Genomic DNA, 25,384 nt, shown 5'->3' with positions numbered 1-25,384 from the left:
CACCTCTTTTCGCCAAGAGGGTCAGGCGAAAGTCCTCGACATGCCCTATGACGGCGAATCGCTTTTTGGCCAGCATGTGGACGACGCACTTCAAACAATAAAAAAGGACACCGAAACGGCTCGTGCATTAGGCACTTTGCAGTTTCGCAAACAGCCTTTTCGTGGTGCGCGCGGACGTGGCACCTCTTGTTCTTTTCACGACGGATCCAACCAGTACCGCTCCTACGGCCACGGAAATCAACGATATTCCTTCCAGTCACAGCAGTCCTATCGACAGCAGTCTACTAAGTCTTACAGAGGAAAGTCTTCCTACAGAGGCTCCGCTTCTAAGAAGCAATGACTTGCCTTCCCCGCTTAAAGTTGGAGGTCGAATCTCCCTTTGCTTTTTCCAATTGGTCTTCAATCACCTTGGACCGTTGGGTGCTGGACATTGTATCAAAAGGCCATGCTTCCACCTGGAGAACAATAAGGACTGCAACACCGCCGCCTTGCTGGACAACCTCGCCAACCTCGGACTCAAGCAACTGGTGAACACCTCCACCCACTACGCTGGCCACACGCTTGACCCCGTCTTCTCCTCCAGCAAGTACATCTCCTTCAGCCACTCCACCGGACTCCACTGGACTGACCACAGCTGCATCCACTTCAGCTTCAGAAGAACAACGACCCACCACCACCCGCAACAAATTCCCCGCAGGAGCTGGAGCAAGATCACCACCGAGCAGCTCACCACCTCCCTCCGCCAGAACCCTCCCACCATCACAACGGACCCCAACGAAGCAGCCAGCAACCTCACACAGTTGCTCACCAACTGCGCAAATGATCTCGCAACACTGAAGAACCCTCCCAACAGACCCGGCAGCAAGAAAGCCTCCTGGTTCACCGACGAACTCAAGAACTCCAAGAAGCACTGCAACACCCTCGAGAAAGCCTGGCGCCACAACCAGACCACAGACATGACTGCCCTCAAGCACGCCACCCGCAAACACCACCAGCTGATCCGCACCACCAAGAAGACAGCATTCACAACGACTGGACAACAACGCCCACAACAGGAAGGAACTCTTCAGCATCGTCAAAGAGTTCTCCAACCCCAGCGCCGGAAACAACAACATCACCCCCTCGCAAGACCTCTGCGACTCACTCGCCTGATTCTTCCACTGCAAGATCGCCGATATACACAACAGCTTCGGTGCACCTACCACGCACCCTACCACCGAACCAGCGCCCCCCACCACCACCCTCTGCGCCTGGACCCCGGTCAGCACCGAAGACACCACCCGCACGATGAACACCATCCACTCCGGATCACCAACTGACCCCTGCCCCCACCACGTCTTCAACAAGGCCGACTCCATCATCGCACCCCAACTCCGGGACATCATCAACACCTCCTTCAACACCGCCACCTTCCCGGAGATCTGGAAGCACGCCGAGCTCAGCGCCCTCCTGAAGAAACCAACAGCAGACCCCACCGACCTCAAGAACTACCGCCCCATCTCGCTCCTCCCTTTTCCTGCCAAAGTCCTCGAGAAGACCGTCAACCGACAGCTTGCCACCTTCCTCGAGACGAACGGATCCCTCGACCCCTCGCAGTCCGGCTTCCGAGCCAACCACAGCACCGAGACCGCCCTCACCGCAGCCACTTACGACACCAGATCCCTGCTCGACAACGGGGAAACAGCAGCCCTCATCCTCCTGGACCTCTCTGCAGCGTTCCACACTGTCTGCCACCGCACCCTAGTGCAGCGCCTCAGCGACATCGGAGTCCAAGAGAAGGCACTGGAGTGGACCATCTCGTTCCTCGCCGGAAGAACCCAGAGAGTCCGCCTCCCCCCGTTCAGATCCGAAGCCACCGAAGTCCTCTGCGGCGTACCACAAGGATCATCACTCAGACCAACCCTATTCAACGTCTACATGAGCCCTCTCGCAGCCATCGCACGCAAACACAACCTCAACATCATCTCCTACGCCGACAACACCCAGCTGATCCTCTGCCTCACCAACGACCCCGCCACCGCCAGAACCAGCCTGCACGAAGGGATGAAAGACGTCGCCGAGTGGATGAAGAACAGCAGCCTGAAACTGAACTCAACATCCTAGGATGAGGACTTCCGTCTTGTCTGAGTTCAGTTTCAGGCGGCTGTTCTTCATCCACTCAGAAGTCCTCGTCCTAGGATCATCGCCCTCTGCCTGGGACGACTCCTCGTGGCCCCCTGCCCTGGGCACCACTCCCAAGCCAACGGACCACGCACGCAACCTGGGCTTCATCCTGTACTCCTCCCTCTCGATGACCAGACAAGTCAACGCCGTCTCATCATCATGCTTCAACACCCTGCGCATGCTCCGTAAGACCTTCTGATGGATCCCCACCGAAACCAGGAAGATGTCACCCAGGCGCTCGTCACCAGCCGACTGGACTACGGAAACACCCTCTACGGCGGAACCACAGCCAAACTTCAGAAAAGACTCCAGCGCATCCAGAATGCCTCCGCACGACTCGTCTTGGACGTCCCCCGACACAGCCACATCTCCGGCCACCTGAGAGACCTGCACTGGCTCCCCGTCAGCAAGAGGATCACGTTCAGGCTCCTCACCCACGCTCACAAGGCCCTCCACGACCTGGGCCCCAAGTACCTCAACAACCGCCTGACCTTCTACGCACCCACCTGCCAGCTCCGATCGACCAGCCTCGCCCTCGCCGCCGTACCACGCATTCGCAAAGCCACCGCCGGGGGAAGATCCTTCTCCTACCTGGCAGCCATGACCTGGACCTCCCTCCCCATCCACCTCCGGCTGACCCAGGATCACCTCTCCTTCAGGAAGCTCCTCAAGACCTGGCTCTTCGAGCAGTAGCGGACCCCTATCCCCCCAGCGCCTTGAGACCCTACCGGGTGAGTAGCGCGCTATACAAATGTCCATGATTGATGCTTTGGAGTTTGTCAAGTTCCCTCCAACCACACCACCAACCGGTCCACCTCCGGCTCACCTCAGGGAGCTCTTTCGACAAATTCGACTCATGATTCAGAAAGGTGCCATCGAAGTGGTTCCCAAGTCTCCGAAGGGGATGGGATTCTATTCCCGGTTTTTCCTCGTCCTCCAGAAGTCTGGCGAATGGCGTCCGATCCTCGACTTAAGAGCCCTGAACAAGTACCTGAAGTGCCAATCCTTCCGCATGCTCACACTCGCGGAAGTTCTCCGTTTCCTCTCGAAGCACGATTCCATGACCACCATCGATCTCCAGGACGCTTATTTCCACCTGCCGATACTTCCAAAACACCGGAAGTACTTGCGCTTCCGGGTAGGGCGCAGAGACTTTCAATTCAAGGTTTTGCCTTTCGGCTTTCGCTCCGCCCCTCACGTCTTAACTAAAGTCCTGGCCCCAGTGGTGGCATATCTACGTTTGAAGGGAGTTCAAATTTTTCCCTACCTGGACGACTGTCTCATCAAGTCGCAATCTCGTCATCAGGCGTGTCTGGACACTCGATTCTGTCAGACTCTATTCCACTCCCTCAGTCTCTCCATCAACACCGAGAAGTCTCAGGTCGATCCAGCTCCACGCAGGACCCTTCATGGGGCCACTCTGGATACTTCACTGGCGAAGGCATTCGTGTCTCACGAACGTCAGCTGTGGATTCTACGCCTAGTGGCTCTCATCCGTTCAAAAGGGTCTGTTTCAGTTCGTGTATTGAAGTATTTTCTCAGGATGGCGTCCTCCTGCATCTCCCTGATCCCAAATTGCTGGCTCAAGAGTCGCCCAATTCAGGAGGAACTGGACAAACAGTGGCATCAGGTCACCGGTTCTTTCAACGATCTGGTCCTGGTGACTGCTCGGATGAGACACGCTCTCCAATGGTGGGCTCAACCGTCAAACATCGCTGCAGGCACTTCTTTCATAACCATCGCTCCGGAGCTCGTCCTTACCACTGATGCCTCCCTGGACGGTTGAGGCGCACATCTTCAGGGGTTATCCATTAAGGGCAAGTGGGCCCTGTCTCAGCGTTCCTGGCACATCAACAGACTGGAACTAATGGCCATTTTTCTGGCGCTCAAGACTTTCCATATTCTCCTCCAGGGCGAATCAGTGCTCATTCAAACTGACAATACCACCAGTATGCACTATGTAAACAAGCAGGGCGGCACCAAGTCACCGCTCCTATCTCAGCTGGCACAGGGCATCTGGGACTGGGCACTCCGTCGTCAAATCACTCTGACAGCGGTTCACCTACCAGGCATCTCCAACAACCTAGCGGACTCCCTCAGCAGGTCCGCGTTCTCGACCCACGAGTGGGAGTTGCATCAGCCAACTCTGGACTTCAACTTTCGGCTGTGGGGTCGCCCGGACATGGATCTTTTTGCGAGCCCTGTGAACCGGAAATGTCAGTCTTGTGCAAGTTGGCTTCCCCATCAAGGGTCGTGTGGGAATGCCCTTTTAATGGACTGGTGAAATCTATTCGCCTACGTTTTTCCGTCGATTCTGCTGGTTCCTCGAGTGTTGTGGAAGATGCAGAGACAGCTGTGCCACATTCTCCTGATCGCTCCCAGATGGCCTCGACAAGCGTGGTTCTCGGAACTGCTGTTTCTCTCACAGCGCAAACCCATCCTCCTTTGTCCTCGAGCGGATCTCCTCACAATGGACAAGGGTCAGGTCTGTCATCCGGACCCCTCCTCTCTCAAATTATCGGCCTGGAACCTGAACACCTTGAATTTGCCCACTTGATCATTTCGCCAGCATGTAGAGAGGTTCTGGCTAATGCGAGAGCTCCGTCCACAGTAAAGACTTACAAGCTAAAGTGGAAAAGGTTCTGTCACTGGTGTGCATCTGCCAACATCCATGCCGTGCTCTCCTGCTCAGCTTCTGCCGTTCCTTCTCCAGTTGGCTCAATCAGGACTTTCCCACTCCCCTTTGAAGGTCTTCCTAGCGGCAATATCTCGTTTCCGGCAGGATGGATCTTCCTCACTCTACTCTTCCAGAGTCATTTGGCAGTTCTTCATGGGGCTGTTCAGGATGTTCCCGCCCATCCGGCGTCCTCCTCCTACCTGGCATCTCAATGTTGTTTTGGCGCAATTGATGAAGGCACCTTTTGAGCCAATCCACAAAGTGGAATTGAAATTTTTGACCTGGAAGGTGGCCCTTCTTCTTGCTTTGACCTCCTCACGTCGCGTGAGTGATATCCACGCCTTTACCATTCAGCCTCCTTTCCTTCAATTCAAATCGGACTGTGTTGTACTTCGTACCAACCCGGCATTCATGCCTAAGGTGCCAACTGATTTTCACCTCAATAAACAAGTGTTCTTAAAGACTTTCTTTGCTAATCTCCAGCGGAGCAGCATTTGCATTCATTGGACGTTAAAAGATGCTTAAAATTCTACATCGACAGGACAGCGCACTTTCGTAGGTCTGATCAACTGTTTGTTGCTTATGGACGCATGCACAAGGGGCTTGCTGTTACCAAGCCAACTATTGCACGTTGGATTTCCTCCACTATTTCCTTCTATCATCAGAAGGCTGGCAAGCCTCTTCAGTCTACAGTGAGGGCTCATTCCACCAGGGCGATGTCATCCTCTACTGCCCTGTTTGCTGGTGTGCCGATTCATCAAATATGTCGAGCAGCCACATGGTCCAGCAGGCACACTTTCACGAAGCACTACTGCCTTGAGACGATCAACGAAGCTGATACAGCAGTGGGCCAAGTGGTGCTTCGTAATCTTTTTAAATAAGGTGAGCCTCTTTCCTTCATTCCGCCTGAACAGTTTTTTTACTGTTATTGGTCTGGCAGCTTATGTCATTTCATTGCATTTTCATGCTAATGCGCTGCTATTTTGTCTTGAGGCCAGATATTACTGCTCACTATTCTATTCAAGCATGTGAATCTATGAAAGACACCCCAATACTGGAGAAGAACAATTGTTACTTACCTGTTAACGGTGGTTCTCCAGTATTGGTGTCTTTCATAGATTCACATGCGACCCACCCACCTCCCCTCAGAGGCTCGCTTCTCCTCCTAGACTCTTTTGTCACTCTTGTGCTACTAAAATCTGAGGGCCTGAGCCTCTGAGGAGAAGGTTCTAGAGGGGTGTTGGCGCCTTATTGGCTGTAGTTTGGACTAACATAATGACATGGATATGCTATAAAGGTTTTCCTGTCTTCTATGCATTCCTATGTGTTAATACTAACCTTAGTACTTATAAGTATTTATGGTTTTGGAATGTATCTAATTCTGTTTTTAAATACATATATTATTGGTTTATTGCTATTTTATGTACCGCGGGGCTCCTACTTCGACGACGGGGAATATTCAAGCATGTGAATCTATGAAAGACGCCTATACTGGAGAATCACCGTTTACAGGTAAGTAACAATTGTTCTTATTTAGCTTATGCAACTAACAACCATTGACAAAGCCAATAGTCCTGAATTTTCGTAGGTATGATGTTACTTGTATCATATATCTGGATGCAATGACAGAAACAGCAAAATACAAGTCGGCGGCACACAATGCTAAGCACAAATTTTTAGCTTGCGTGTTTTAAGCCGTGCCCCTAATCACATTGGACACTCCCCTTTGATAGACCTACCCAAACCCCCCAGTTTTTTCATCCCACTTAAAGCCCTGTTTTCCCTTGAAAACCTTTACCTACGTTATTGTACCAGGAATGTGGTAAAGTGGGACTGCTTGCTCAATGTACTTGGAGAGAACTAAGTGATGGTCAGACTTTCTCAGATGAGCCCCTCTACTCGGTGTTCTTGTTATGTAGATGAACAAGCACCTTCACCGGCTTCCATTTTGTACTCTCCATCGATCCACTTTTGAGTGTCGGGTTTTGGGAAGCCTTTGGAGGAAGGGCAGGGCTTTAAGTGGGCTGGGTCTCAACGGGTCTGAGCACCGGCAGTTTTTTAAAGGGGGCCTCGAAACGGGTCTCTATCTGGCTCTGTTTTGTGCCCTGGCGGTCTGTTTATTTTTCTTCCGGACTGCAGTGACAGTAGGCACATAGATGTGCTTGTGGTGAGCATTGTAGAGGAAGGGAAATCCTTTAAAGAGAGTAGTTTTCTTTCTGGATTTCCCTTCTCTGTTTGAAACTCAAAGGCAGAATCAACATTGTCGTGGTGTCACCAGGGCTTTAAGCGGACGTTTTTTCAATATTATATACAAGCCATAGTTGCTGCTTATTTATCTTATGCAACTAGCAACCATTAACAAAGCCAATAGTCCTGACTTGTAGGTATGATGTGGCTTGTATCATATATCTGGACAGCAAAATACCAGTCGGGCGGTACACTGTGCTAAACACAGATTTTTAGCTTTGAAGTTTTAAGCCACGCTCCTAATTACATTGATCACGCCCCTTTGAGAGACCCCCTAGTTTTGTCATCCCTCTTAAAGCCCTGAGGAAGGGCACCTGCTCCATTGATTCTCTGGGGCTTCAGTCCAAAGATCCCCCATGAGATTTGTGCGCAAATTTAAAAATGAGTAACTAGGCCATAATCGATGTAGTTTGAAAAGTTAAATGTATTTGTAAACTATGAAAAATAAAGCATGACGATGGACCCTTTCTGCTAGCAGCACCTGACTGAAAGGCACCTTATAGACTCCTGATGTGGATTATAGACTGAAAAGCACTACTTTTGAGTAAACAAGCCCTGAAGAAGTCCCAGTGGGACGAAACGCGTCGGCTGTACGGTGTTAATGATTGAAAATAGAGACTTTTTGAAAAAACAAGAAATCGTCACCTTTCCGCGATTCATTAGTAATACTGTGTCTTGAAGAAAATTGTGGTGCACCTTTGCGGTTGTTTCTCTCTATTTGTGAACTAGCCTCCTAGCGTGTGTTGAAAATAACCACAACTGATAAACGTGCCCTCTCATGAAGACTTGCTTCCTTTCTGAAATGCCCTCTTTTTTGGAATATTTGTCAATTCACAGATTTTAGGAAAGATGCTCGTTAAGCATTATTCTTAACCAGAGTCCATGAGCAGAAAAAAAAACCAGAGTCACACCTTAAAGGCAGTGATGGGGTTGACTCGAATAGAAAACTGCATCAGGGCAAATATTTCTTAATGAATTTTCAGCAGACCGTTAGTTTTGCTTTGGGAATTCCAAGTTTCGCCCAAGAAAAGGAGTGTTTTTTAGGTCTCGTCTATTCCATCCCGTAGGGATGATGGGCGATATTTATAGTAAGGCTTCCGAAAAGTCTACCCAACTGCGGATCGCATACAGTTCATGTGAGCCAGGCATGTGCACAGGAATTCGCTCCCCCTACCACAAAGCAAGACAAGAACATCAAAGCGACCGCGGCCGCTCTGATTCCATTTGCCACCAGCCACTTCACGTGCTCCGCAGGTCTTAAACAGGACCATCTGCAAGTGAATCGGAATGCAGGCATGGTTGCCCAGCCCCCCTCCCAGCGCTGCCTTTCCTCTGCCATTCTATGGTTTCCAATACATCTTACTAAAACCTAGTTTCTATGATGGTTTTTTTTTTAGGGGGCTTGTTTGCATGTTTTGACGTGGCTGAGTGGGAAACAAATCGTTTCTCTTTTATTGCAGAAGCAACCTTTCAAATATGTGTTCCGGCTATCCACCTGAGTTGGAAATTACGTAAAACATGCTATTTCTGTGAGAAGGGCGGTGGTTAGGCTTCGACTCTAGGTTTCTTCTCCATGGTTTCTTACAACATTTAACAGTAGCACTCTACCGCCCTCACTCTACCGCCCTCACTCTACCGCCCTCACTCTACCGCCCTCACTCTACCGCCCTCACTCTACCACTCTACCGCCCTCACGCCCTCACTCTACTGCCCTCACGCCCTCACTCTACCACCCTCACTCCCTCACTCTACCACCCTCACTCCCTCACTCTACCTCCCTCACTCTACCGCCCCTCTACCACTCTACCGCCCTCACTCTGCCGCCCTCACTCTACCACTCTGCCGCCCTCACTTTGCTGCCCTCACTCTGCTGCCCTCACTCTACCACTCTGCCGCCCTCACTCCCTCACTCTACCGCCCTCACTCTGCCGCCCTCACTCCACCGCCCTCACTCTGCCGCCCTCACTCTACCATTCTGCCGCCCTCACTCTACCATTCTGCCGCCCTCACTCTACCATTCTGCCGCCCTCACTCTACCATTCTGCCGCCCTCACTCTCCACTCTACAGCCCTCACTCTAGCACTCTACCGCCCTCACTCTACCACTCTACCGCCCTCACTCTACCACTCTCCCGCGCTCACTCTACCGCCCTCACTCTACCACCCTCATGCCCTCACTCTACTACCCTCACGCCCTCACTCTACCACTCTACCGCCCACACTCTACCACTCTACCGCCCACACTCTACCACTCTTCCGCCCACACTCTACCACTCTACCGCCCTCACTCTACCACTCTACCGCCCTCACTCTACCACTCTACCACCCTCACTCTACCACTCCACCGCCCTCACTCTACCACTCTACCGCCCTCACTCTACCGCCCTCACTCTACCACCCTCACTCTACCACTCTACCGCCCTCACTCTACCACTCTACCGCCCTCACTCTACCACTCTACCGCCCTCACTCTACCACTCTACCGCCCTCACTCTACCACTCTACCTCACTCACTCTACCACTCTACCGCCCTCACTCTACCACTCTACCTCACTCACTCTACCACTCTACCGCACTCACTCTACCACTCTACCGCCCTTACTCTACCGCCCTCACTCTACCACTCTACTGCACTCACTCCCTCACTCTACCGCCCTCACTCTACCGCCCTCTCTACCGCCCTCACTCTACCGCCCTCACGCCCTAACTCTACCGCCCTCACGCCCTAACTCTACCTCCCTCACTCTACCACTCTACCGCCCTCACTCTACCACTCTACCGCCCTCACTCTACCTCCCTCACTCTACCACTCTACCGCCCTCACTCTACCGCCCTCACTCTACCGCCCTGACGCCCTCACTCTACCGTCCTCACTCTACCGCCCTCACTCTACCACTCTACTGCCCTCCCACTACCACTCTACCGCCCTCCCTCTACCACTCTACCACCCTCCCTCTACCGCCCTCTCTACCGCCCTCCCTCTACCGCCCTCCCTCTACCGCCCTCCCTCTACCGCCCTCCCTCTACCGCCCTCCCTCTACCGCCCTCCCTCTACCGCCCTCCCTCTACCGCCCTCCCTCTACCGCCCTCATTTACTCTACCGCCCTCATTTGCTCTACCGCCCTCATTTGCTCTACCGCCCTCATTTGCTCTACCGCCCTCATTCGCTCTACCGCCCTCACTCGCTCTACCGCCCTCACTCGCTCTACCGCCCTCACTCGCTCTACCGCCCTCACTCGCTCTACCGCCCTCACTCGCTCTACCGCCCTCACTCGCTCTACCGCCCTCACTCGCTCTACCGCCCTCACTCGCTCTACCGCCCTCACTCGCTCTACCGCCCTCACTCGCTCTACCGCCCTCACTCGCTCTACCGCCCTCACTCGCTCTACCGCCCTCACTCGCTCTACCGCCCTCACTCGCTCTACCGCCCTCACTCGCTCTACCGCCCTCACTCGCTCCACCACCGCAGATTCACTCGCGGCACCACCGCAGGTTCACTCGGCACCACCGCAGGTTCACTCGGCACCACCGCAGGTTCACTCGGCACCACCGCAGGTTCACTCGGCACCACCGCAGGTTCACTCGGCACCACCGCAGATTCACTCGGCACCACCGCAGATTCACTCGGCACCACCGCAGATTCACTCGGCACCACCGCAGATTCACTCGGCACCACCGCAGATTCACTCGGCACCACCGCAGATTCACTCGGCACCACCACAGCATCACTCAGGGACACAGCATCACTATGCGCTACCACAGCATCACTGAACGCCACAGCATCACTCGTCGCCACCACAGCATCAGTCTGTGCAACCATTCAACAACTGGTTCAAATATGTTCTCTCAATGTTTCAAGCATTATTACAAATGTCAAAAAAGATGTTAATATTTCACTTCTGTTCTTGGATTTTCCTCACAAAATGCACTGAACATAATCTTCACAAAAGTTATTTACAAAAGTTTTAGCTATTGCCATTATAAATTACAATAACTTTTATTTAAGTATTATTATTAAAAAAATTAAAAGCCATTGTTATTTGTAATATCAATACATCTTAGTCACGTAAATACAACACATATTGCATTACAAATGCTATAGGTGTCACATTTGCGAAAGTTAAAACTATTGGAATTGTAAATGACAAAGCTATTAATTTAGCTATTTTCAAAACCAACACATAAATACAAAATTTGTCATTTACAATACCAATAGCTCAAACTTTCCTAGTGCGAGACCTATTGCATTGCAATTGTTTGTTTTAAAACGGTAGCGGGTGTACATTACGTATGCGTGAATATTTTCACTGTTCAGTTGCGCTTTCAAACCTTTTTTCTCGGTTTTCTCTATTGGAATTTTTTTTAATCTATAAATAAACCCCTCACTATTCCATGGATTTGGGTAGGTGGGGGTTTTATTTGAAAACTATTTTAGTCCTCGAAGACACTGTTATCTCTTTACTTGTTACCTACAATAACACTATAAGTCAATGCATCATTTACAACGATGTTTTAAACGCGGGAGAGTTTGCTGTGCATGATATTGTTACAACGGCCAGAAGATGTCGCTGTTGGGCCACGCATAGTTTTACATTGGCCCACTTGGAGACCCTTCAGTTGCTTGGTGCATGATGCGTTTGAAATGGACAGGAGTTTGGTTTCCTTTCTCGGCTGTAGAAATAACAAAACTACAAGTCTTTTTTTTTTTTTGCTGGCAACTAAGGAATGTTTGATATCTTTACTGATAATCTGTAAGTATTTGTTGAAAGATGTTTCCTGGATGTTGTGCTTGAGGTTTGTGTTTACATTTATTTGCAACCGTTTATTTAGTTGACTCGAAAAGATCCATTCGACTTAAATGTGTTTTAGCATGCGCATGCTTTTGGAGAAATATCGTCGACCCTCGGATAACTTTGTAACCTTTAATTCCAAAAAAACAGCACTACTGCAAGGCAGCTTCAAAACCAGAAAGCTTGGCTTACTCTAATGTTTTAGAAAAAGGTAATAATACTCAAATGTTTTCGTAAAGTACGACTCTTCTATTTGAGAAGGCTTCTTGGCGCTAGACAGACACTCTGTACTGGGAACAGCACCTAACAGATGACCCTTTTTAGAGATCAAAATCGTTCTCATCCATTCCGCAGTAGCTCTGCCCCTTGCCTCCCAGTCTCAAATAACAACTCTGCAGTCTTTACATCCTACCTGCAAGAATTCTGTATCCTGAGCGACAGCACTGCTGTCTTTACACTGTACCTGTGTGACAGAGCAACAGCTCTGCTGTCATGTCACCTGAGTGTATGCCATGAGGGATAGCTCTGCTGTCTCTACACTCTGCCCACCGTGCAAGACCTTATGACACGCACAGCAACTTTGTTGTTTAAGCACCCTTTACTGCAAGACCTGTGTGACTTGAGCAGTAGCTATTTTGTCCTTAAACTCTACCTGCAAAGCCTATGTTGCCTGAGCGATAGCTCTGCTGTCTTTACACCCTAACTGCAAGACCCGTGTGATCTGATCAACAGCCACACTGTCTTTGGACTCGCCCTGCTGGACATGCGTGGTTCCAGCGAAAGCTCTGTTGTCTTTTAAACTCTCTCCCTGGAAAAAGGCCTCTGTGACCTGAGTGAGCGCTCTGCTCTCATGCGACCTGAGCATGAGACCCGAGTAATAGCACTGCTGTCGTTGCACTCTGCCTGCAATTTCTGTTACCTAAGTGATACATCTGCATGTAGGATTGTGCACGGTCTCCACCACGGTGTAGTGATAACGATAATGCACTTCAGCACCCCTCAGTGGGATCTGAAGCACTATATACATCTTAGAAATACCACAAATGACCACAAAGCCCCTGTCCCAGAGGGCAGAAAGGAGCGCCACTGTCCAGCGCATTCAATCCTCACAGGCTGCTGACTGGGGCAGGCATTTGTAGGGGTCTAGAACAGGAAATGATTCCTGTTTGGCTACTATTCCTTCCGGGTCAAATGCCACTTGCTAGAAGTGAGAGCAGAGTTATTAGGAGTTGAGAGTGGGAGTGTGGGGAAAGAGGAAGAGAAGATTTGACTGTAAATTAACTTGTGGGACATGTATGAAAGCTGTATTTCGTAAGGCTCGCAGATTAGATAAGAGCTGGGCCAACATGGAACAAGTGAGAACAACCAATCTATGTCCTGCTGCCCCCCCATCCGAAACCGTGGGAGCAGTATAATGGAACCTTTGACACATTGCCTCTTTTTTTTACTTGGGAATGTCATTAACTGCTCTTGACGAAAGTGGATGTTGCCTGTGACATAATTCTAAAAGGGCAGGAGGATGCCTCCTTATATAAACTGGAGGGAGCTAGGGTCTCTGGGGTTTATTGTAGAAGTAGTGGGCTTGCATGGAGGGATGAGGACCAAAGGATCACACAGGTTAGAGGATGCGTTCTTATGCTGTCAGGGCGGCCACCTACCAAGTGCTCTGCCTTTCGCACTTGCATGCGCAGGCAACCAGACTGCCTAGCTTTTGGTAATTTCCAGACTAGGACTCACCGTACTGCTGCCCTTCCACCTCTAGGAGCGTGAGAGGAGCTGGTGCACCAACACCTGCTCAGAACATTGGCAATCCTCGACCTTACAGGAGTAGATGAAATCTGGGCCTTTAAGGATTTATAGTTTTGGCTCTGGTTGCCAGCTTGATTGCTCTTCACTTCTTTTCTCGCTCATGAAATGTACATGAACAGCTCTAGGCTGTAAACCTGCATTTATAAAGATGCTTGGCTATTGCTTCAAATACCAACTCCATTTTCAATCTTTGGCATCATTTTACTCATTTGACAGCATCTCTGCCTTTCACATGTTGCCAGTATAATTACTTGGCCTTCTCTGCTTGCACCCCTTGTTTGATGTACACACATAGACCCCGCAGACCCTCTGGTAGGTGGGTGCTGCGTAGCTGCCCATATGTTTTATTCCACAGCCATCAAAGTGGACTGTCTCTAAGGCAGACCACCCAGGTACATTCCCTGCCACCGTTGCATGCTTCCTTCCCCTTTCTTCTTCCCTTTCAATGCCTCTCACTACGCCTCCACCGTGGATTGCTCATGGATGGCAGTATAGGTTCTGTGTCCCAAGACCAGCTAAACGCACCTCTCTGGTCACTCTCAAATGTCATCAAAATGCTTCCCTCATGAGATCACAGCAGTACAACACTCTACCAACCCTCCCCACCCCCATCACTATGTAGCGTGTTATCCATTCAGTAATGGTCTACCCATAATGGGTTATGAAGTGCTATATAAATGCATCCATACAATAACAAAACTTTGGTACTACCCCTGTTCCCTGGTTTGTGGACTTCAAAATGTACCTGGGCTCTAACATGCACTTTTGGTCGTGCACTTAAGGCATAGTATGGTCATATTGTGTCCAGAATAGAAGTACAGTAGTAGTTGATGAGACAAAGTACCTCAGAGTGATTTAAGGGTAAGAAGGAACTGCTAAATGGGCTTAAGTAGGTTATGTTACCAGATGGCAGATTCACTCCAAGTTCCTAAAGTTAAACCGATGACCAAGAGATATGTCTAATTTATAATACTGTGAAAAGATCATCTTTATCATACCGACTTCATTTTGTGTTGCAATAATATTAAAAAACAGCAACCAAGTCTGATAGTACTGAAAAAGGCTACAGAGCACGCATGATCGTTTGTGAGTGAAGTGCAAAAGATAATTGAATATTCGTTAGCACTCAAAAGTTTTGTATGCTGCAATGTCAACAAAAGCAGGCAGATGCTAGACGTAATAGCTACACGTTAATCTGTAATGTAAAGAAATGCATAATGTTGGTTCTGACTTGGTCTTTGCTGAACCATTTTTCCTGACTCTTTCTGGATTTGGAAGTCTCCCAGATTAGCCAAAGGCTGCCATCATTTTTGTTTCTTTTTTGTTTTTATTGATGTAGTGCACAGTATAACAATACAAAAGGACAAAAGCTCATAATCCCTGCCCAAGTATCAATGATAAGTGCAGTGCAATTTTCTGCGTAGTTATGTATGCTAATTTAACTTACTCCCCAAACGCTGCCATCTTCTCTGATGTTTGGCACTCAAGGTGGGCTGAAGGAGGGAAGGGCACTAAAGCACAACTATTTTTTCATGCGCCGCTGGAGGAGGGCATGCTTCCTCGGGCCAGTCTAATTTATTTCACACATTCTATTAAAATATGAGTTGGGAGGGGGGTGAGGGTCTCAAAAACGGTGGGTGTGCCTTTTTTCCTTGCTTTCTTGGACGGGAACTCCCCTGCAGAACAGTACATTACAGCTTAAAATAAATGGATGCAGTTCCTGTGCCTACCACCAGTCTGTTTACCATGTTCATATTGGTCTCCTACCTGTTGCTATACAGATTTCGTAGCCAACTTGAATTTATTTACTACGCCCACATTAAACCGGTCTGCAGAAGCTTAAATGCAACAGTTGAGGCCCTCCCGTCTCTGCTTGATATGGAAGAAAGGAAAATAGTGTGTGCTTTGCAGGGGCCTGACCTCTCCAACCACCACCATGTTCTACATGGATCTGTCCTGTCTGTTGAGCATAAGGAAGTATGGACCTGGACGGATCTTCCAATCCCGCTGTGAGTTTGTGGCAGTATTCGCTGCCGCTGTTGACTTGTGATTGGTGACTGAGTGCCAGCGTTGTCTGGGATAAACCGACAACTGTTCGTTGATGAGTTGTAGAAGAGCTTGCCTAGGTCTAGTCCTGATACTAAAAGTGAAGGAGAACATTCACCCGCAAGACTTTAGGGAATTTTGGAGCATATGTAAGCTTCCACAGTTGACATTGTGGTGCAGCTCAGTTTAACTCTTTAAATTGGGGAGAGGAGTTGACTTAACGGCTAGGGTGGTCGACCTCGAATCTAGGGAACCGGGTTCCAGTCTCGGCAATGGCGCTGAACATCCTGTGATTCTGAGCAAATCACTTAATCTCCCCGTGCCCAACAAAAATGAATGTGTCCTCGTGTAACCCAACTGATGCTATGTAAAGCGCTCATACCCGATACTAGGTCAAGTTCGCGCTATATAAAATTCTGTAAAAATAAATAAATAAATAGAGTGCATTGGATCCGGGGTTGAATACAGAAAAAACACCAACAAATCCAGTGGGGTAAAACGTGATTGCGGCAGAAACATTGAGGTCATACTTGATCACAATGCCCATGGAATGGGAACGCTAGATTCCTGACGCCACTCTCAAAACTACTTTTGTCTGAAAAGGAGTGGATGTGTATACTGAGCATGGAATAAGATACCTTTACCAGCATACTGGTGTGGTTAACTAAGGTAGAACTCTCTGAAACATACATGCATGACCTTTTTTGTTCAGTCCAACAACTAAGCAGCAAGTTCAGATTTTACATTAGCAATAATGTTTATGAATTACTTGCCGCAGAATTCATCTAAGTTGGTATTTTAGGCACATCACGGATCTGCACAGGTGTTACTCTTATTATCCATTTGCGTCAAAAATAATCTGTGGATAAATAATTAGCTGACAAAAGCGGGCACCATCTACTGAGTTCTTCGGTAGTAGAATAATGTTCTACGCCTACATATTCTGTGCAATCCTATAAATGAATGGGGGAACAACCAATCCCAGCTTCAGCCAACACGCAGTGTGTGATCTTGATCACCTCAGGTCTCTCTGGTGTTCTTCAGATCTTCAAAAACAACACCTCAAATAAAAAATAGTTAAACGTTCAATGTGGGCAATGGGGAGGTGGGGGAGGACACTCTGGTGTGTAGAGGAAGAACAGAAAAATTGAAAATGTGTCCTCGGGATCACAGATGGAGTACATTCAAGACAACAAGCCTGTGCATGGAGGAACTAGTGACTGGAGGAAAGGTGGTGAAGGGGGAGAAACAGCTAGAGAATTACTGCATCTGGATTTCAGCCTGTGTGGCGCAGAGGGACATGTACAAACAGGGAAACAGAGCCACAGGAACAACAACATGGTCGCAGTAGTTAGAGGGAGGTGGCGATGAAAAGAGGGGTTATGAGAATTATCCCCACTCCAAAAACGTGCACTCTTTAAATTAAAAAAAGGATTTTGAAGTGAACATCTTTGATGAAATATGCTTTGGACAAAATGAAGTAATATGAAACTTAAGAAAACAGTATACATCCACCTGACTGAGTTGAGCCTCTAAAATGTTTCAGTTCATCCAGTTATCACCTCAGACATGCTCATGATTTGTGAAGTGATCATAGCATGAGGATCCAGAGGTAAGACTGACTCTGGTGTACGCAGACTCACCACACTGCATCTGAGAGTCCTGACCATATCCCTTTAACAGCTAAAGAGACGTATTGAGCCAAGGTGCAGCCCCTACGGAGCAGCTTTGCAAGGTACACGGGGAATCATTGTAGGACTACTTTATTGATCTCGTCTTGCAGGAGTACGACAATCCACCAGAGGTGCTGCAAACCCTAACTGCAGCTGTAGGTTGGATGCAGGCCTGACTGATCTATGGATAAATGCATACACTGCAGGACACTGGAAGGCTGAATCCTGGCGGGTTCACTCAGCCTTTCGTCCTTGTAAGATGGGTAAAATGAGTACCATTGAGTTGGGTAACAAACTTCTGTTCTTCAGTGTCAAGATATCCCTTGGTGTGAACATGTGCTATACAAATATGAATTACGTTAATACAATAAGCCACAAGGTTGCGTCCAGATTTACATTTCTGTGATTTTACAACTTTTTTTTTAACATGCATGTGTAGTTTGGAACATGTATTAATGAACCGTTTCCCAGCTTGTCATAGAAGTTAACAAATGTTAAATTGAACCTCCTATGTCTTTCCATTAACAGGCTGCATAGAACTCAGTGTGCAATCAAGCAGACTCAGGTCACTGTTCAGAAAATAGGAAAAGAAATAGAAGAAAAACTGAGGCTTACGTCTGCGAGCAACGAGATGGTAAGTTTCAGGCACTGCATCTAAGCAGAGACATATGTTTGATGGTCCTTTCATTATGTAGGTTTGTTTCCATACAGTTGTTTCAGAAAAGGGGCCAACAGCACAAAGCATATAAGACGACTCTAATAATGAATAATGCCACATAACTGCTGGTAGGAACTCCAAGCAAATAAGTAAGGGCAGGTCTGCAATATAAAGACTTTTAGTGTGGTCCAAGAATGCAGAACCTTTGTGCCAGCTGCATCTCAAAGGTACTCTGGTTTTCCTGACTGAGATCCGATTTCCTTCCAATTTAAATTCCTACAAAAGAGATGAAATGGCGAGGCATAATGGGAAAATAATACTGTTGGTTACAGATAAATTGTACATTATGTCTGCCTGCACAGTATAGCACGCAACATTTTTTCTGTCAACCGCTTGAGTGTTGGGGAGCCATCCAAAGGAATGCCTGCCCTCTGTTATATTGTTCACTTTTATTGATCCACACATTTGTTCAATTCCTCTGTTTGGGGTGGCAAGAGCTCCGGGGTGAATTTAGTAGTACAGAGTAAGTAGCTGTCTTTCATTGAGAAACAGGTGCATTCATGGGTGTAGGAAGACATGATCTTTCTGCATGGTTACCCCCACTTTTTGCCTGATGCTAAGCTGTTTTTGACTTGTCTGACTGGGATCCTGCTAATCAGGACTCCAGTCTCTCTGATTTCTCCCTTAAATCTGTGATGTTCAATACCTAGGTACATCCCAAATTGGATACTGGGGTACCCTTACGAGTCACCTAGTATATGGTACAAAGGTACCCAGGGCATAGGTACCATAGAGTCCCCCATAGCCTGAAGCATGCATTTTGCCACCCATGGGAGACCATTTAAAATGGAACTACAGGTCTGCCATAGCAGCCTGTGTACGCTGGTGCTAGCACCACTTACTAAAGATATAGGTTTCCTATATCAAGGGTCACTGCACTTAAAACCTATAAGTCACCCCTATAGTAGGCCTTTTCAATCTTGAAGGCAGGGTGCTTGGATCGAAGTGTGAGGGTGCCCCTTCATGACCAGGACACCCCTACAGCCTACGGAGTCCATTCTCCCTGATTGTAAGTGAAGCAGCCATACTATATAGAAGGGCTGAGTAAGAACGCAATGACCATCTCAAAACTGGCTGCAACGAATCCAATCATGTTTGGTATCAAACATGTTGGAATCATACCTCCCACACCATAAACGGTGTGGGAGGTATGATTCCATGCACTGAAGAACCCTCTGTTAGGCTCTCAGTGTCCCCAGTACCAGCCTTCTTGACCCAGACAGCACAAAATGGTTGCTGCCCACCAGAGACACAATTCTGCTCTCCTGCTGCTGAGCCAAGCTCGAACAGGGAAAGGCAGAACATTAGGCATCCTGTCACAGGGAGGTGTGATAACTTCCCAGACAGGAATTTGTGTATTGGGGCAGGGTGGGTGCGCTTGCCAGCGCCACTCAGTCTGCATGAGGGGCACATTTGGTGTCCCCATGCATAGTCCAGTTCCAACCAGCTTTGGCGCGAAACTGGACAAAGGACATGTAGGTATCCTCTCCCCTGTCCAGACCCTCCCCTGGGAGGATCCCCTGAATCATCTCAACCCTTTCATTTCGGGTACTTAAGGGCTTACTTGTGGATGGGTCCTTAGATTCGTCATGGGACAAGATTCAGATCAGACACCACTTCTTCTACCGTCCAGGCACTCTGGACTTCATTTGGGCTCGACTTCGTCTCCCTTCCAGTTTGCTGCATTGTCTGTACCTGCGCACCATACAGGAACCTTCCAAGGCCTGTCGCCATCAAAGACACCTGAAGGAATCTCCCTTGAGTGAAGGAGTCCCTCCCCTGCATTCGCAGTCACTGCAACTAAGTTGACCAGTCTGCTGATCCTAAGCTCCTCCGGACTCCGTAAGGTTCTGCAACACAAGTAGTGGTTCTCCACTGCTCCCGAGGCCTGCCCTGCCCTCTTACCAAGTTTGAGGCCAGTATCTCTCATTGGGGTTCCAATAACCGAACCCCTGTGCACCACCTCAACTTGCAGTTGCAAAGGCTTATTGGGTTCCTTCCAAGAAGAACTTTGGGCTCCAAGTAGCCCCAACTTCGAGCACCTGCAGTGACCAGAATCTTCAGCTATTCCGCATCGTTGCGCATCGTGCCTGTATGTTTTGGTGAGTTGTTTGAGGGCCTCTCGCGACTCCAGTGACTTCGGCCTGTGGGTCCATCTGAGGGTCACCTTCGTTACTTTTGGGCTACCCTGATTGCTCAAGGCCTTCCCTGACTCCCCTGCTTGTGGTAAATCCTCTGGACCTTGTTGGTTCCGACATTGCACCTTCTTCGATTTCTGCGTGGGTTGCATTTGGCAAGGCTTTTTTGGTGCTTCCGCCGGACACCGACCCCTCGGCATTCGTCATCCGACGTAGGACAGCTCGTGCACAGCTCCTGGTCTTCATCAGCATCGCCTGGTACTCACAGCTGCAGAGTCAAGGTCCTTGTCATCCCTCCTGCAACTCCCGACATTGGTGGGCATTCGTCTTCCAGATCTCCTGATCACTCCTGAGTGACAAATACTCTGTCCCCTCTGCTTGCCGGTACCTCTCAACTATAATCCACCTTCGGATTCCACCAGCCACTTTCTTCTTCGTCAGCAGCTGCACTTTCCTGAAGTCCTCCATTGGGTTTGTCTGCGGTTTCCAACAGCACTTCACACCTATGCAGCCGGCTTCCCTGGTGTAGGTAACGTGGGTACCTGGGTATCCACGGGGGTGGTGGCTCTCTAACCTTCTGTCTTCCACAGGGTTTTTTCATGGTCTACTGGGAAGAGTCCTTATTCTTTAAAATTCCAACCGCAACTTGCACGTAGAGTTGTACGGAGCATGCGGTGGTGTTCCCACCCCCCACACGCTCTCCATGTTGTCCCTAATCCCTCACCTTGTGTGGTTCCTTGGGTCCCCAACACTTCTACATCCTCTCAACATTGTCTTGACCTGAGTCGTGGTTTTTATTCCACTTTTTTAGTAAATGGTCCTCCCCCCCCCCCCCGGGTCTATTCTGTGCTATTTACTGTCTTCCTTTGCAAAGTATTGTGTGCACTGTGTTTATCTCCCGGTAGGAGACCCTAAACGTGTTTGAGAGTGTTATATAATAATGACATATTTTTATAAATACCTTGTGTGGTTCTTTTTCCCTTAATCTATTATATAAGATTGCATTCTCGTACAACATGCCGCTTTACACTCCTGGACTAAGCCTGAAGGCTGCTCTCCACAGCTACCAATTTCTCGGGTTGTCTGGAGTGGTGCATACGATCTTGAGCAATAGCTATACAATGAAGAGATCTTCTTGAGGAGCACCAAAGAGCAAAACCAATGTTTGATTAACATTCAAGTTAAGGCAGTTGTCCTGCATCCAATGATCGTGTGGTTACCTGAGCGTTGACTAAATCTTCCTAGACTACAGCTGAATCTGAAGGTCATCCGCGTACACTGGACACTCGAGGCTGTGGGTGGACATTTTGTGGCCTGGAGGTCATACAGGCTTTCGAGGAGTGAGGGAGGAGCGCATGATCACTGCAACTTATGTTGAACAACACTCTCTGGATTTTGCTCCCTATTGGCTAGGAAAAGCATATCTTACTACAAAGTGCCTAGAACCCTCACAATAACATCAGACAAGCCAGTGGAGTTGAATATAAATTTTCCTAGCTATCGTGAAGATAAGTTTCAATTCTATTAAGGACTCAGAGGCAAGGATTATGCTTTTCGCTTCCTTTATTTTATTGCTCAGCAGCCTTAAAAACCATGTAACAACCAAAGATTACAAATCCTGTGAGTCTTTGTAAGATACAGAAAATAACCATAGAGGCAGTCCCATATAAACAACATCAAGGAATGGCACTTCCTCTTTCTTTGGGCTAAACACCTGGTCCCTTTTCTACATTAATAATATTGTTTCTGCTCGGACCCTGAAAAGACATAGAATCAGTATCAGAAATTTGATAAACCGCTGCTATTCCTGTAACAGTGCGTTAAAGAGGCAGGTTAGTCAATCATGAACAATCATAAATTCACAACGTATGATTAGCCATACATGTACATTAATCCGAAACCCTCCTGAGTTATTATACTTATCCAACGTGAAGACTGCTAACTTCGAGGGAGGGTAAGAATAACAATTCCATTGAGTGGGATAATCCTCGCCTCCGTGTCCATAATAGAATTGAAACTTTACTTCACAATAACTAGGAAATGTTATATTCTGTGTCAGGACCAGAGGCTCAGATTATACTAGTTAAAAGCTGATCGCCCACAGAGAAGCCATGCCTAAGATGGGTTTAAAGTAGAAGGCCTTAAAGGTGGAGTTCGAGGACCAATCTGTTGCTCTGAGGGTGTACTCTAGGTGTCCCCGAAGGGCAAAGGCTTTCAAAGCCATGGCTCCCCTTGCTGATTGGGCCCCGAAGGCCGCTGTATCAATTCCAGCTTCCTGGAGCGGCTGTCACTGCTTTGAAAGGCTTTTTGAGTGAGAGGAAAAGTTGTGACACCCATGGAGGCCTATATTCCTCCGTTATCATCTCGTCCGCCCTGAGTCAACGCACCACACACAACTTCGGGTGACCCAGGAAAGCCGAACAGTGAACCGTTCTAGTGTTAGACTTCGTACGTTGAGCAACTGTGAACGACACCCCGTCCGGTGTGAACACCCGTACCGAAACCTCCAAGGCCCTTACATCCGATACCCGTTTACATGAGATAAGACAAAGGAGCACCGCTAGCTTACCTGTCAATTCCTTACGGGAAAGGTAAGAGTTATCCTCCCAGGATTGCAGCAGATGTAGCACCGTAATAACGTCCCACAAGGAGGAATATCTTGGGCGAGGTGGAATCGACAGACATATGCCTCTCAACAGTCTACATACCAGAGAGTGCTCCCCCACAGGAACCTCCTGAACAGGCAAGTAGCTTGCAGATATTGCCGACCTACTCGCGTCAATGGAGTGATAGGCCAAGCACTTGCCTACCAATTCCTACAAGTAGTTGACTACATGGACTACACCTGACCCCACGGGATCCAAACCCACTTCGCACACTCCATTATGAGCACTTTCTCCAAGATCTATACCGCTTGACTGTAGAGTGTGCACATGCCATCCTGATAAGTGCGAAAGCCCTCTCCAAAATGCCCAGGACTTTCCAATGCCCCTTGCAATCCTGAAACCCATAAGGTTGAGGCTGCTCTCCAGAACCAAAGGGTGCAAGTTGCCCCAAGAGTCCGTCAACAGAAGAGGAGTCTGGGGAAGTTGGATTGGAAAATCCATAAAAAGTTCCCTAAGAACTGGATACCAGACTTGAGATTTCCAACACAGTGTCACCAGATTGACCTCTGACTTCCGTCTCCTGACCAGTGCAGTAAGCCTGGGTATCATGGCAAACGGGGGAAACTCATGTTCCCTGGAAAAGGCTCCAGTCTTGCAGAAAGGCTTCCGTTGCCTCCGCCAGAGGGTCCGGACTCCAGCTGAAAAATCGGGGCATCTGACTATGGAGGCGGGACGCGAAGAAGTCCACCTGACATGGAACCCCCGCGTCCTCATGCTCTGAAAGATACCCCGATCCAGCTTCCAGGCACAGTATTCCTGCAGATGTCTGGAATGCCAGTCCACCATCCGGTTCAGCGCTCTTGGAAGGTACTCCGCCATGACTGATATTTTGTGTTCCAGGCAGTAATTCCAGAATTCCTTGGCCAGATCTGCTAGGAGTGTGGACCGCGTGCCCCCCACCCGGTTGACATCTCACTGCTGAGATATTGTCCATCTTCAATAAGATGGCGCAGGAGACCTTGTGGACTACCAGACACCGAATTGCGGAGGAACCAGCCATAAGCTCTAAGCAGTTGATGTGTAATGATTGCTCGTGCAGATTCTGTAGGTCTGAGTCAGTCGGAGCTGAGTTTTCAAGGTGTGTTCCACCTGGTGCATTAAAAGGATGTCGTTCAGGTAAACTATGAGGCGTACGCCTCTGGCTCTGAGCCATTCCTTAGTTGGCCTCAGCACCTTGGTGAAGCACCAAGGAGCCGACGACCGCCCTAACGTCAGACAAGTGAACTCTTATATGTGCTATCCCCATTGAAACTGTAGAAACCATCTGTGGGGCGGAAAAATCGGTACCGTCAGGTCTTTTAGGTCAAGCCGAACCAACCAATCGTTTGGCAATAACACATCTCTGAGAAGGTGCATGCCTTCCATTTTGAAGTGGCGATACACCACCCATTGATTGAAGTCTTGATCACCGGCCTGAACCCCTTGTCCTCCTTGTCGACAAGGAAGATATTGGTCAGGAAACCTTCAAGTGCAGGGTCGTGCACACAATGGCCCTTTTGCCTAGGAGATCTTGTATTTCTCGATCTACCGCCTGCGCGCACTCGTGTGAGAAAACTAGGGGGCTGGGATGAGAGAGTTGGTGGAGAGTCCTGTGGAACTCGTTATGGAAACCCATCACATGTGTAAAACCCAAGTAGCCCCTGTAATTGCTGCCCAGCTGTGTCGGAACCACTGCAATCTTTCCTCCAGCTCTGTTAGGAAAAAAGGGGTAGTCCTTACCGGTGGGTCCAACAGGTACGTTATTGGCTCCTCTGAGTTGCCTCTTCCCCCCCCCCGCCCTCTGGCATGGGCCTCTCGAGGGGTAAAACCCTCCGAACTTCCGTTGGTCCTGCCATTGCATGGATCGCTTGATCTGGAGCTTGGGGGGATGGCGTTGGAAGGATAGCCGGAGGAGCGCCCCCTACCTCTTCCGGCCCCCCCCAAAATATTTGCTGGCTGAACACTTTCTTTATGAACTGTTGTGCCTTTTCCAAGGAGGAGGTGTTAACAAAACGAGACAACTCTTTAATAAACGGATCTCCAAAGAGACCCCCATTTGCCACGGGCCCAGCTTCCGTTGAGGCTAGTTTGCCAAGTCTGGGCTCAATCTTGATCAATAGAGAGCGCGTCTACTCTCAGTTGATAATGCGCGATTCGCATTGCCAAGGAAAAATAGGGCTCTCTAAGACCATCCCGAGAGAATCGGGGGATTTATCAAGTGGCCTGTCGCTTTGGCGTCCTCTGCCATAGCTAAAACTTTAGTAAGTGGCCCCAGCATATCCAAGACCTTCTCCTGGCAGGCCTGCCAGGAGCGGTCGAGAGCCTATTTAGGATCTTTGATAAACTTGCTGATAAAGGTGGCCATTCTGGCATCAATTTCTGGGGTATTCGCCATATTATTAAGCAGGGATGGCCAGGGGCATTCCGCCTTAAGGCTGCCACAAATCTCCTGGTACATCGGCTTTTGAATTCGGCTAGC

The 25,384-nt window shown here is 48.8% G+C and overlaps 1 protein-coding gene across 2 annotated transcripts in view; it reads left to right on the top strand.

The window, feature by feature from the left end:
* Window positions 1–25,384, top strand: part of UVRAG (UV radiation resistance associated) — a 406,695-nt gene that overhangs the window by 184,518 nt on the left and 196,793 nt on the right. For both annotated transcript variants that reach the window (XM_078658530.1, XM_078658531.1), the window contains one exon: window positions 17,933–18,038. In XM_078658530.1, coding sequence (XP_078514656.1) covers window positions 17,933–18,038 — 106 coding nt within the window. The remainder of the gene's footprint in view (window positions 1–17,932; window positions 18,039–25,384) is intronic.

The sequence above is a fragment of the Lissotriton helveticus genome, chromosome 8 (assembly GCF_964261635.1).
Source record: "Lissotriton helveticus chromosome 8, aLisHel1.1, whole genome shotgun sequence".
Classification (NCBI taxonomy): Eukaryota; Metazoa; Chordata; class Amphibia; order Caudata; family Salamandridae; genus Lissotriton; species Lissotriton helveticus.
Note: the sequence above shows the minus strand (reverse complement) of the source record. Positions and strands in the feature narration are given on the sequence as shown.